The 14,924-nt window shown below is 38.5% G+C and overlaps 1 protein-coding gene across 1 annotated transcript in view; it reads left to right on the plus strand.

The window, feature by feature from the left end:
• Positions 1-6,469: 6,469 nt before the first annotated feature.
• The window catches only part of LOC145664735 (multiple inositol polyphosphate phosphatase 1-like), a 42,033-nt gene continuing 33,578 nt past the window's right edge, over positions 6,470-14,924 (plus strand). Inside the window, exon 1 of the mRNA XM_081731623.1 lies at positions 6,470-6,760. Coding sequence (XP_081587749.1) covers positions 6,598-6,760 — 163 coding nt within the window. The 5' untranslated portion in view covers positions 6,470-6,597. The remainder of the gene's footprint in view (positions 6,761-14,924) is intronic.

Raw genomic sequence — 14,924 nt, forward strand, 5'->3', positions numbered from 1 at the left:
ATAGATATACAGTAATCAACATTCGTCATATCAGTTAGTTTTGGTATTGCCTACAAGCGAAATAACTGGCGCCAAAGAAGAATTTTAAAAAAATCTTTGTTTGGTACCAACTCAATATAGGGGGACTGAGATTAATTCGCCATTTTTCATCATTATCCACCACTTACATGAATTTTTACATTAAAATTACAATATTATTAAAGAATTTATTTATAACTTAATTCAGTGATATAGACGATTGAGACCTAAGTCTGCATCTGAAAATAGATAAAACCTCAATTGATGTTAAGAAAGACAAGGAGAAATGAACATAGTATGTGACCAAAAATGTCTATAGAATTAGGTTAGTAAAAAAAATACCTAGTAACCAAATTTGTGATCAATGCATGTTATGGTGTATTAAATAGAATAGGGGGAACAAGATGGCGACGGACATCTTTACATCTGGAGTATCATGCTCCTTTAATTGTGCAATTGTGAACTCGTACATAATTTTAAATTTTGACAAAATTTAGTTTCTTTACAATTTTTATATATTATTACATCTTTTTTATGTCCTGAGCCTCTAACCCCCAAGTAATTTTACAAATTGTGTGAAAACAAATCTATTTAGAACAAGCGAATTCGTCCATTTTGGAACGCGCCATTTTATTCAAATCTACGTTTGCAAAAATAATTAAAACAAATTTAGTGAAGCAGTCCACTGGGCTATAAGGCCGGACTTTCTTTATAAACTTCCCAAAAGGGAGATAACTAGAACTAAATAGAATAGAAAGAGTTTTAAACAAACTAAGTACAAACTAGTACTTTAAATTGAAGATGATATGAGATATAGAATAACTAGGCCTAGGAGGTAAAAGTAATCTTCACATATCTTCCGCCAATAAACGGTTATATGAAAATAAACGACATAGTTTTGTCATTACACAAAAAAATGTGAGTAATTTTCTTATGATTATTAGCTCCCGTTGTAAGCATATGGCCCAGACAGCATGTTTGCTTGCCGCAAGCTTGCCTGCCGCTTTTATTTGATTTTATTTCGCTTTGGCTTATACACAAAAGCTTATTTCTGCTTAGCGCAAGCTGTAGTGCGGGCAACCCACGCTTCACTTGCGAGACGCTTTTCTTTAGATTGAAGTAAAGAGCCAGCGCGCGTTCGATTTTCAGTTGTTCTCAAAAACCACGTGACGCTGACCTCTTAACTTTCGGCGACAAGGTAGTGTTCGCGTTGTTAGCGTCTTGTTAGCATTCAGCTTGAATAAAGGACAAACTTAATTATTTTTTTTTAATTGTGCCGTCTAGTACTCTAGTACTCTAGTCCCATGTACCTATAATGTCGCTCTTTATTTCCTCATATTTCGGTAACCATGAGGCATAACGAATTGTAGTATTTATGTATAAAGCATAAATGTGAGCATAGATGGCAGCAGGTTTGAGCCTACTTATTTCGCGAAAGAATACAGAACTGTTGGAGATATTTTAATATAAACTTCAAGTTTAACTTACAATATAAACTTCATCTGAACACTGTGTTTAAAGTATAAACATTTTTCTGCTTTTTTATATAAAAAGGTAGAAATTTCAAGTACTCGCGGCTAATATAGCGATATATTAGATATTTGTAAGAAGCAACGGTGCGTTGCTTATCACAACTAAAACGTAAGAAGTATGCTTATTTTGATGTTTTGCAGGAGCGGATCGGAGACTTGGGTATTTTCACGGTTGTGCATTTGCTTTAATAATTGGGAAGATGAGGCGACAATATATTGTAGCAAAGATTTAGTCACACAGTTAAATTATGCTCATTTCTTACTGTTTTATCTAAATTCGCTTACTGCAAGCTTCCATATAACTTGTTTGGCGTATGTTTCGCTTGCATTAAGCTTATTAAAGCTTGCCATTGATGAGAATACGCTTATATTGGCTTGCGTTTGAGATAATTTGACTTGTGTTTAACTTGTGAAGACAAGCTTGCCCCAAGCCTTTCCCAGATGTAACTAACTAGCTTGCCACAAGCTTGCAGCAAGCTAATTGGATTGCATAGTATAGCTTGCGGCAAGCTAATTGACCTTGCGACAGCAAGTTTGTGGCAACTTGCAGCAAGTTTAAATTGCTGTCTGGGGGGAGTTTATAGTTTCATTCTAGGTGTATATGTGGATGAATGGTAGGCTACTTTATTTCTCGGTAACTACTGGTTGGATCTGAACCAAATTTGATGCACAAGTAGCCGAGCTGAGTGAGGGACAGGCTTGGCTCGGTTCGCGTTGTATGTGGTATTTTGTTCCTTGGCAACCACTTGCCGCATGTGAATGAAATTTAGTGGTTAATTAGCCCATCGTGTAACGAATAATTCTTGGCCGATCTAGATCAGGAATAGACGCTTGTAGGTGGTACTTTATTCCTCAATAACCACTGGCCGAATCTGAACAAAGTTTAGTGGGCACAACTTTTCCCGCTTTGAGTTTCTGGTTCACCGACTGCATTCTGCTTATTTTTTCTTGTATTCTTGATAGGAAGAACATAATATTTAATCGCTTCCCAAGTAGCATTGATGTTGTCCCAACGAACTTACGACTCGTGTATAGCCCGCTTCCCCCAGTTCTTTGCCACCGGAACTGGAAGAGTCACTACTACTACTACTACTACTGCTACTACTAATACTACTATTACTACTACTCTTCAGTAGCGTAGCCAGGATGTGTGTTTAGGAGGGGGCAAGTGCTGTTATAAGTACATATAGAAAAATTACAAACAAAAATATATATAAACATAAAAACATATAAAAAATTACAAACATCAAAGTACCAAAGTATATTGTCGGACCTCTTTGGGGGGCGGCCCCTCTGGCCCCCCTTCCCTACGCCACTGCTACTACTACTGCTACTACTATTACTACTACTCCGACTACTACTACCACTTATATCGAGAACAGAACCCAACCAACCCCTGCGGGGCTCCTAACCCGTTCCTACTACTACTACTACTACTACTAGTATTGCTATTAACTACCACCACTATTACTTCTACTACTACTACTACTGCTACTACTACTACTACTACTACTACTACCGGTAGTACTACTTATACTAAAGCCTCCTTACCACAAGATTTACATCTTAAATCTTTATAACATATGATTCCGATTCATTATGAACTAATATGAACCGTTAGAATCACTATGATTCGTTAAAAATCACTGGGGGGAGCGGGCTATATTCAATACGAACTTACTGTTCCCCCAACGTTACAAATGAAATTTTTCAGTTTAATGTCCCACGATTATGTCCTTTAGGCTAAGGGAGACGGATGATTAAGGCAAGTGAATGATGATGTAGAATTGGTGGAATGAAAATGTGGGAGGAAATGGAAGTACCCGAGAAAACCCACGGAGTCCACTACTAACTTACTTGACCGGGAATCGAATCAAGGACCCCTTGCACTACAGGTAAGCACTTTACCACTGAGCCATTTAAGAAAGAAAGATCAATCCATTATTCCTCAGTTTCCTGAGTACCCAAGTTTTCCTCGCATTGGGATTTTTAACCCTTACCAAGGTAGACAGAGACACAAACAGAACGAGTACAGTTAAAATTCTAAAGGCTCTCCCACCTGGAATCGAATCCGGGACTATGTGTACACCAAAGGCCCACGCGCTAGCCACTAATCAAGCGGGGAAGGTTAGTATTGTGTCCCGAAATTTCAATAGAGAAATAAGAGCAGAGCTGAATTGCTATTGAGACGCTGAATCAATTTTAGCTAAGGAGTTCGATTTACTAAAACTCTTAAATATTTACTCCGTTCGTCCATCCAGGAGACAGAAATACCTCAAGAACTACACCGTGGGAATTAAGCTCGTTGATGAAGGTGATAAACAAAGCGAAATGGTAAAAATCAACCATTTCCGGTTTTCCGCTGATCACTATAGAGCGAAAACGTTAGTATATGGCGAGAAGCGGTTTCAGCAATCAATCTTCTCAAGAATACATTTCATCTCCAAACTCTCTACTGAACCCGGAAGTAATAGAAATCCAATACAAGTTGTGGTTTCCATATTGATCTACATACACCAGAAACAATAAAAAATAGAAGCGTTTTATAAATCGACTTAGCATTATAAGAATAGGTACCATCGTATCTCTTAATCCTCTATTCAAACTGCAAGTAGCAAAAATCAACCACTTCCGGTTTTAACGTTGATCATTACAGAGTAAAAACTGTAATAGATAGTGAGAAGTTTTTCTGCCATTGATTTAACGTCCTGAGAATATACTTTGTACACTCTAATCTCCCTACTAAAACCAGAAGTGGTATAGATCTACTATCACTTCCGGTTTCAATATTAATTGATAAAATATCAAACCATTATTAAATTTTAAATATAATAAAAGCGATTGTAATTGCAACACTAAGGCTTGTAAGTAGGGTTTGGAGGATGAGGAGAATCGATTCCCGGTTGGAGAACTCTCAAATTTGAATGCATTACGGAAGTTCGGATTCCACATTAAACTGTAAATCCAAGTCTTATATAGCCTCGGTGCTGAAAAAGATGGTAAAACTCCGAAGCAAGCAAAACAACAGACCATCGAGTTTTATTTTTTTTTTAAAAAAAGTAAAGAAGAAAAAAGAATGAATATGTATCTCCTGGGATTTAAAAAATGAACTAGAAATATTAAAATTTTAAATTCAATTCTCTGTTCGTCGCAGATCTGTTTGTTTATTTGTATCGAAATAAGCTATGAAAATTTCATGATTGCCATTATATATATATCAAAATAATTAAGTAAAAGTGTAAGGGTGATGAACCTCCCTTAGCTACCTGTCCCGACTTAGCTACGGATCTTTTTTGATAAGGCACACTCAGAATTTTTTGTTGGAAGTTGGATCCAATAAGGTAAACGCGCCTGAATTCGGCATACCTGTGCTTAAATGTTGTGAAATAAGCGTAAGATGTCATCCCTGCGATCGTGAATAGAAGTGGCAACATTATGGGAGTGTCTTTTCTCGTGTCAAAAGTGCGGTTACAGTAGATGAGTCATATGTATGGAGAAAAGAAATACATTGTTGTGTGTATGATACACTCTTCGAGAAAAAACACATAATCTTAAGGAAAACATAAGACTGCAAGTTATTTTCCTAAGATTTTTATTAAAGTTAGGTTTGATTCAAGCAAATAGTAGTACTTTAATGTTGTAAAGGAGTTTCAATCAGTGCGTTTTGTGTTCTTCTGTGAGGACAAAGGTTGTGATGGAACATGAACGGGAGATTGTCGAAAACACGAGCCTTTATTTGTAACGTGAACCGGATTTCGACAAGGTTGTCGAATTCATGCTCAGTAGTGCAAATATAATTTTAACTGAATATCTAAACGTACAAGTATGTTCAAAGTCTTTCATAAAGCTATTTGTTGCATAATTCTCCGATAGTTGTAATCTCAGGTCGACATGAGATGTCGAAATCAGGTTCCAGCATGTCGAATTGAGGATCATCGAAGTAACTACTCAGTTCAGAAAATTTAAGTTCTGTTCTTTTGTCCGTCTGATTATTTCTGCATAATAATAAAACAATATTTGAAGCTGAGAAGAGATTACTATTACTAAAAATGCAGACTTAATGTTTTACATGGATATAATTGAAGCTGTCGAATTCAGGTACCGCAACTGTCGAAACCAGGTGAAGTGTGTCGAATTCGGATTCCATTGGCGAGTTCCAGTTTTATAAAAATTTCTAACATTAACACTTGAGTCTTGAAGTAACTTTTAGTATTAATAGGGACTGTACAGTTCAAGGAAAAAATGGACCAACACCGACCAATAGTATGGCCACAATAGGCGATTGATTTTTTAAAAAAGTCCTTAACCTGTCGAAATCCGGTGCGTTTACCTTACTACAAGTTTTGGGGGTGAGGTCTAATATTATAAACCACTACGTCTATGTAGTATTGAACGGGTATTATTCTGTTACCGAAAAGACTATAAGTAATTGCAAAATACTCCCATTTATATTTTCAGAAAAAGAAATGATAGATTATAAGAGAAAGAGTATAGATGAAGTGTAAGATCAAATTTTCATGCTACATAAATCATTTTCCTGTTAAACAAATATAATTTTATTGAGAAAAGGTACAAATGTGTGTTGTTAGGAAGTTCTTTTATTTTCTTTTTTTTCTTTTTTTTTTAATGGGAAGGAGTGCGGACCCGGTAGACTCCCCATGCGTGCGCCTCTGCCACACGATCATAACGCTTTTCCACTTAGCTACTACCGTACTTTTTTTCTGTCGTAATATCATTAGTTTACCAACACATTTTACGTATGATTACATACTCTAACAAAAAAAGTATAAGTATTTATTTAACCCTAAAATCTGTAAAAACAATTCCTTAGTGGAAAGTTATGGGTCCTAAAAACAAATTTGATTTGACGTCAGTCAATTGGAAAGCAGATGGCGTTGCTAGTAACCAAAATCAAACATTGCATTGTGTGCAATTGAGCATATAAGGTAGCAGGGGTCAGAAGGAATCCAGTAACAGTTTGGAATCGTCTTATCATCGTGCTGCAGGTTGTAGAGGGGAAGTATCGTTGAGTGATTTTTTCTTTATTATGATTGTGTTCGCAATTGTCTTCGCTGTATTATGTGAAGGATACGTAACTGAGTCAACACAACACTGCTACGCCGATGATAAGGATCCCTACTTGTTTCTAGGGACGAAAACTGCCTACAATTTCGTAAACAACAAGGACACCAAAGAAATAACTATTCCAGGTACGTTTTACCTTTTGTCCAAGTTGAATTTGCAAATATATTGTAATATACATAATATGGATTGATACTTTTAATCGCAAGAGAAGGATATAGCTTACCTACTCACCATTTTACCATGGTCAAATTACATTAGTTTCAAAGTATACATATATAGGATTCACGGACGTCTGCAGACTTTTCGTAGGAGGGGGCAATATTGGTATTTTCCTTTTTAATATACATGGTTCGTTTGCACATAGGGGAAGAAAAAGGACGTGGAAAAGTCATCCAAGAGCTGATTTCTATTGTATCATCCCCGTATTCATGGCTTATTTTTCAGCAAGAACTCAAATGTTCTCGTATTTTGTTATCAACCTAATATCATGTAACAGATATTTTTATGACAGAAATTGTAAAGAGATAGAGAATATTGTTCATGCCTGAACCTTACTTAAGATAGATTCTTTCGACTTCACAGAAGGGACCATAGCCCCCTCCTACTGCCTTTACCACTTGTGCATGTCCACAATAGGATTAGTACAGTACCGGTATATCATTGTTCGACACTTCAGCATAGTATCAATTAACTTGTTTCATTATTACCAATGGTTTGTAAACATGGCATTTTAATCCTACAAGTACACACTGGAATCGGTTGGATTCCGACCACGTTTTAAATTTAGGCTAGACTAGACTGGTAGCCTAGACGGGTAGAAGCTTCCAGAATGCTAGCCCGTTCACCTTTGGTGTGTTGAGGTCCCTGGTTCGATCCCACCTCGTGTCAAGTGAACTTTGTGCTGGACAAACACCGTGTGCATGGGTTTTCTCGTGGTTCTCCCGTTTCCTTCCACTTTCTTCATTCCACCATTTCATTCATTTCTCTTCATCACAGTCTCCAGGACCGGCCCTAGGCAATTTGACGCCCCGTGCAATGGCATAATTTGCTACTTCCCCTTTCTCTAGAAAGAACAAATCTTAAGAAGCCATGATTTTAAGTATGCTACCTTATGAAGAACGAAGGAGAGGGAGAGTGCACTCGCACTCAGAAATATCTAAACACTACAAATATCGTTGTCTGTTTTTTCTTTAATAATCTATTGTGCTAGTGAAAGATAAAGCAAACACACCTGCAGAGGAAAGAAGGTAATCCTTTTTATAGAATCCAATAAAGAGCTTCAATCTTATTACATCAGTTTGCAGTTCCAGTACAGGTAGCTATTTTATCTTTATTTCTTGATTTTCCTTCTACAACCGTTAAAAAGGTTATAGTTAAGAAGAACTGAAAAACTAAATAGAACGGGTGTTCGCTGCTGTTCGATAATTGGGCTCTTGTATTTTACAACAATCAAGCAATTCACTCTGGAATTAATTTGACCATCTGTTTTAGCACTATCCGTGTGACAAACTAATGCAGCCTAAACATGATTTATGAATGTGATATTCAAATAGGATGTCAACTTAATAAATTTAACTGCCGTAATCATGAAGTCTGTTTCCAAGAAATATTTATTTTAAATAATATAGTAATGAGAGATTTTGTCGCCCCGTGTAAATGCACGTGTTGTGTATATATGGTAGAGCCGGCCCTGACAGTCTCCTTTAGCCTGGCGGGCATAACTGTGGGGACGTAAAACTCAGATTGCATTTTTTTTTATGCTGTCCCACACACATACAGGTGGGTTGGTTCCTTTCTTTATTCAATTCACGTGTGACTCCAAGTGACAGCGAGTGAAGGCGGATTAGTAGCCAGGTTGACTATTAGGACTCGATGCGGACGCGGACCAGTGTTCTAGAACCCTGCGTGGACGAGAGTCAATTTAAATTCAGTCCTCAGTCTCAGCTTTTGAAATCTTGATCATAATTTATGTACGTGCTAAATCTTTTAAATTTATGCTATGATGTTACGAGCGGCATATCTGTTTACATATAACATCTGCAGCACTACACAGTTGGGTTTATTTGGAATCTAGCACCATGGGGGCATGGGAGCTTAGTCGTAAACGCTTATCCCTCGTGCGTGGGGTCCTTGGTTCGATTCCTGGCCAAGTAAGATGTGGTGGACATCATCACAACATCGTGCTAGTGTTTTTTTTTTTTTCGGGGTGCTTGCGTTTCCTCCTATCTCATTCCACCAATTCTTCCATCGTAATTCCCTTCCATTAATCAAAGTCTCTCTCAGCTTAATTGAGCATAATCGTGGAACGTTAAATGCGAAGATTTTATTTAATTTCGAATCTTAACACCGATGTAGATCTGCACTTTTTTTTTTTTTTTTTTAAAGCAGTCGTGTTGATTGTGACAGGGACAAATAGCCTACATACTGCTCTCCGTTTATTTCGTTTCTCGATTATTATTAGTCCCTTATCGCCTATTGATGTTAAGATTTCATTTCATTGAAATACATTTTACCTACACTTTCAAAACGGAAATAGTATTTTATTGGTTCGGTTATTATTCATTATTTTCACTGGATTGCCTATTTAAAATGGTGGCTCAGTGACACTGCGCTCATGTCTAGTACGAGGAATACCTGAGTCAATCTCAGGTCGTGAGAATTTGTTTGAAAACGTCGGGGGGGGGGGGGCTTGATTCTGCCAATTGTTTCATACTCATTGATGTTCATTAATATGATCCGTCTCTTTATTCACAGAGCATAAACGTGAAACGCTAAATTAGAAAGGATGTCGCTTTGATTGGATTGTCCCCTAAAAATGGGTTATTTAACTATGCATTAGAAGATAGAAATGATTCATTGATCCATAAACCACTCTTCCTGTTTATCGTATTACGTGTTAAAGTAATCCAGTGCGGATTATTACAAATTTCTTAACTGTGTTATTTCATGTTTCTTATATCCTCAATCTCTCTCTCCAAACTCTCTTCATATTTGAATTCCATATACCTAGTTCCAGGTATTTCATATTGAAATTACTTCTCCTAATAATCTTAAGCATATCGATTAACTCTTTGCAGCACGGTGTTACTAAAACTTTATCTAAAAGGTGGTATAAGTACCACCATGCTGCAAAGAGTTAATCTCTCTGATACCGGATGACTTGCATCTATTGTGAAGATCTGTGTTGCTCAAAGGAGGACACGGCAACTCAATGATTGAGCGCTTACCTTTGGTGCTTGGGATCCCTGGCTCAATCCATGGCCCAGTTAATTTGTGGTGGACAACATCGTGTCCGTGATTTTTCTCGAGGTACTCCCGTTTTTTACATTCTCATTCCACCAATTCTTCCATCATTCATTTGCCTTAATCCGTCTTCCTTAGCCTAAAGGGCATATTGTGCGATCTTAGAGATATTTCATTTACATCGCTCAATATCCTCTCCCCCGTGTCTTTCTAAGATGAGTCACAAGTTTGGATACATCCTTTTAAGTTAGCGAAAAAATTATCAGTCATTTCCAAAGCTTGAGTGCGAGTCTCCTTCCTTGAGTGCGAGAACATAGAATATGACTGCTATAGCGGCAGGTTAATTTCTTTTCGAAAATCTTCCCTGGGCTTCCCCAGAATCAGTTGCTCTGTACATTCTGTAGAAAAAAGTATTTTACGTTTCAGAAATTTCCAAACTTGATAGATTTAGACTTCAATATATATAGAGTTGTGCTTATATTTATTATTATTAACAGAGGAAAATCATATTCACGAAGAAATTAAATGTCGACTAAAAGCAGGGAATTCGTGTTACTATTCGGTTCAAAATCTCTTGTCGCGAATTCTGTCGAGGAATTTGAAGCTTAAAATATATAAAACGATAATCATGCCTGTTGTTCTGTATGGTTTCGAAACATGGTCGCTTACTCTGAGGGAAGAACATAGACTGAAAGTATTTGAGAACAGGATCCTGAGAAGAATATTCGGACCCAAGAGGAACGAGAATGGGGAATGGCGGAAGCTTCATAACGAGGAACTACATAGTTTATACGGTTTACCCAACATTGTTAGGGTCGTCAAGTCTAGGAGGCTTAGGTGGGCAGGTCATGTAGCTAGAATGGAAGAAAGTAGAAACGCCTTCAAAGTCTTGACTGGTAGACCCATAGGAAAACGACCATTAGGAAGACCTAGGCGCAGATGGGAGGACAATATTAAGATGGATCTCGCAGAGATAGGAATACAAAGTAGAAACTGGATGCAATTAGCTAAGGATAGAAGTCAGTGGAGAGCTTTTGTGAACGCGGCACTGAACCTCCGGGTTCCATAGGCCATAGAGTTAGTTTTATTATTATTATTATTATTTACACGCGTATCGTGTAGAATTGACAGCAATCTGTTTTATCAAGATGTTTCTTTTTACGAAAATTGTAGTGCATCTTGGCGTGATTTTGAGACATTTGAGTGTTCCTACAGTTTCATAGGTATTTTTTCGTGTGTAAGTGTATAGCGCACGCGCCTTTGATGTGGGAGACCCTGCTTTGATTCCCGGCAAGATCTCACGTGGTTAGGATCCCTCCTCAAACTGTAGATCCACGTCTCGCATAGTCTCGTTGCTGAAAGGGACGGTAACTAAAAATAAAATAGTATTGTTATTGGCAGAAATTACTGTTATTCAAATAGCAAGTACAGATACTTGTAAGTTTAATGCAAACATCTTTTTTTAAAAAAAAACAGTGCTACTTGCAAATTAATACGAAGTTGGACCATCTTTTGACCTCATAATAGCTCTCATGCGACGTGGAATGAAGTGTAAGAGGTCGTGACTGGTAGCAAATGAAATATTACACCTAGGGATGCGCACGAGACGAGTCGAGACAGGATTTTCCTGACAAAATTCGAGTCGAGACATCACTTTTACAGCACATTTTCGAGTCGAGACAGCCACAAATCTTGTCTCGTGCGCATCCCTAATTACACCATTCATCATGCACTACATCGCTGAGAGAGGAGAAGGGCGGAAATCTGGGCGGATTCGTGTCTTCAGAACAGTTCACAAATGTTCAATTATCTTCAAATTCGAGGATTGCGCAGGCGATGGGGACGAGCCAATTTCTTCCCGATGTTCCACAAGCCACACCACAACAGCTTCAACTATGTGAATGGGCGCATTATTCTGTAATGTGGAGTCCTCGTACAGGTAGATCTGGACCACAAGATGAATACGCTCCCCAAAAATAGCGACATAATCACGGGCTGTGATGTGATCGTAAGCGTCAGCACAATATTCGCTGAAGACCAGGATATTACGACCTACAGCATCACTGAGCCGCCATATTTCTTGCTTTGGTGGAGACACTGCTGATCATACTCCTAATTGGACATCTACCAAACACAAACAAGACTCGTAGTTTTAAATAAGGTAAACAATAACTTATTCGATTATATAATACGTTTCTAGTCATCAGTACTCCTCGTTGCATGTTCGCGGCACTATTAGCGTCGTGCTAAAGCGTTACGATCCCTTATCAGCGGTTTTGCGCCCGCAACCTGACTTAACATGTCTATAGTATGTAACTAGCAGCAGACTGTGATTATCGAGATAAGCTGTAGATGCTGCGTGATTTCATCGTTCACTTACGTTCTACGATTGAGTGATAATCCGCTTTAATCTTCGGCCGAACCTGTCACTGAAGGTTTTCTTCCGCCCACCGTTCTTCTTCGCCGATATGGTTTCTCATCACTTTTGCAGTCCGTCATCACCTTGGACACTTCTTTGCGACACACCAAACACACCACTTTCGTCACGCTCGCACTACCTAACCAAGCGCCAACAATTTCCCCTCTTTACAAATTAGAATGTCGTTCTATTGCTTTTGCACCCATCACCAGCAAGAGCCCGGTGCTGAAGTTGCCATCCGACCGTTGACAACCCAGACATCTGATGCGTTTCCAAATCTAGATGTTTCCGCTAGGTTCATAAGTACGAGGGGGAGTCAAATGAAAACCTTAATTATTTTTTTAAATATTATTTATTGGTCACACAGGGTACACAAGTAAATTACTTTTCAACATAGTCCCCTCCTCGTTCAATGCAAGTCCGCCAGCGCTTCGGAAGAGCCTGAATACCTGCAGAAAAAAAAGTCTTGGGCAACGTCGCAACCACTCGTGCACCGCGTTGCGTGCCTCTTCATCGGAGTGGAACTTCCTGCCGCCACTCCTTGCTTGCTCGCTTTGTTTCAGGCTGATGGTAATGCACCCATGTTTCGTCACCAGTGACGATTCGTGACAGGAAGGCATTACCGTCACGTTCAGCACGCCACAAAAGGTCTTCGCACGCATCAACACGTCGCTGTTTCAGTTCAGGCGTCAGTTGTCGGGGCACCCATCTTGCAGACACCTTATGAAACTGGAGAACATCATTTACAATATGATGTGCCGATCCATGACTCATGTGTACACATGCTGCAATTTCGTCTATTGTCACACGGCGGTTTTCCAAAACTATGGCTTCAACGGTGCATGTGGCTAGTGGGGCTGCCATTTTGGAACTGTTGTTGCGCCGGTGTTTGTGCATCTGCCAGCTACTGCCACCTAGGAGACATCCGGCATACTATCGTAAACAGGCATGCCAACTTACAGCTCACTGGCGCCATATGCGGATTTTTATTTCTACTTTTATGGTTTTCAGTTGACTTACCCTCGTATCTGTAGTATAAAAATATTTTGGAAGTATCTTGTGACTTCTAGCTTTGGAAAAGCTCTTTGACTTAATTTAAACTTACTTGATTTTACATTTGTCCCCTAAATCGGTTTTTCCGTAGTTGTATTTGCTATCGTACTTCTCAAATCTATAGGATATTCCCATTCCGTGCAATTATTAAATAAAATAATTAAGAATAAGAAGCTGAGTACACGTTAAAATTTTTCAATGATCTTGTTCCACTGTTTGGGGGCCTCGGTGGCTCTGGCTCATTGGTAGTATTCACCTCTTGTGCAAGGGGTCTGTTGTTTGATCTCAGGGCGTGTGAGATTATAGTGCAAATCTTGTTCGTTGGGCTCTCGTTTTCTCCCACACTTTCGTTTCACCAACTATTTCATAATCGCTTTCATTAATCATTCATTTCCCTTAGCCTAAGAGCCATAAACGATTAGCGTTAAACTTAAAATTTGAGTTCATTTTGTTTCACTTTTCATGTTGTTGGGCAATTCTAGAAATTAAGAATGACAAACGTACCCTACAACCATACTACGATCTCAGTAAAGACTGAAATTTGCCTGATAAATAATCCCGTAGATGCATATAGCCTAACACCTGTTATAACGAGGGGTCCCTGTTCTATTTCTTGAGTACACTCGATCGAAAAAGTGTAAAAGCTTTTTTAGGGCAGAAATCCTGAATGAGGCTTTCCTGAGTTTTCCTCATTCCTACCAGGGAAAAGCTGATTGGTATCTCACATAATAGTTTCAGTCCGCTTCCTTCCTTCCCCATTGCTTTATTCCTCCCCAATTCCGCGGGCATTCGCGACGAACGTTACCCCCTCATACGTAATGGGCTAACATGGCCATAGACGCAAAGCTCAGAAATCACTCTATGAAGATATGGACTATCTGAAGTCAATGGGCCTTATGCAGAGTCATTTTGACGCGTCATTATAGTCATACTAAAAAGTCCGACTAACATATGTTTCCTGCAGTAGTCAGGCCTTTAATATGACGCTAATCATACGTCAAAACGAGTCTGCATAAGGCTCAATAAGATTGAGGAGGGGAGGGAGAATAAACATGCGTGGCCTAGGAATCTGTAGTTTTGTTCTCCACGAAACTCGACTGCGTGAATCGGGATTTATTGGAGTTCAAAACTATTCTAATCTCTCCCTGGTGTAGTGATTCAACGCCTTTTCGATTTCCACCATACTGAGTTTGTGTGTTTCCTTGAAACATTTTCTCTAGTAGTTAAGCAGAGCAGAGTGTATACGAAAGTATGACGTATATACGCCTAATAGTCCAACACATTCTCTCCTTAAATTTAAGAAAGAACGAAAGTACGAGGGCCACTATTTATATGTTGAGCCTTGGCAACACGTTCAAAAACCATATTATTGGAGGTTTCTCAAGAAGATTGGAAAAAATGCTTTGAGAAATGGTTCGAACGAATGCAAAAGTGTGTTGATCATAAAGAATATTTCGAAAAACAATAAATCAATTTTCAATTACAAATTACTGTTTCTTTCAGTTAGACTCAAAATATAAATAGTGACCCTTGTATATACAGGACTAGCTATACACTGTATTTTTTGAAAGCGA

This window comes from Thermobia domestica, chromosome 11 (assembly GCF_964235325.1).
Source record: "Thermobia domestica chromosome 11, izTheDome1.hap1.1, whole genome shotgun sequence".
Taxonomy (NCBI): domain Eukaryota; kingdom Metazoa; phylum Arthropoda; class Insecta; order Zygentoma; family Lepismatidae; genus Thermobia; species Thermobia domestica.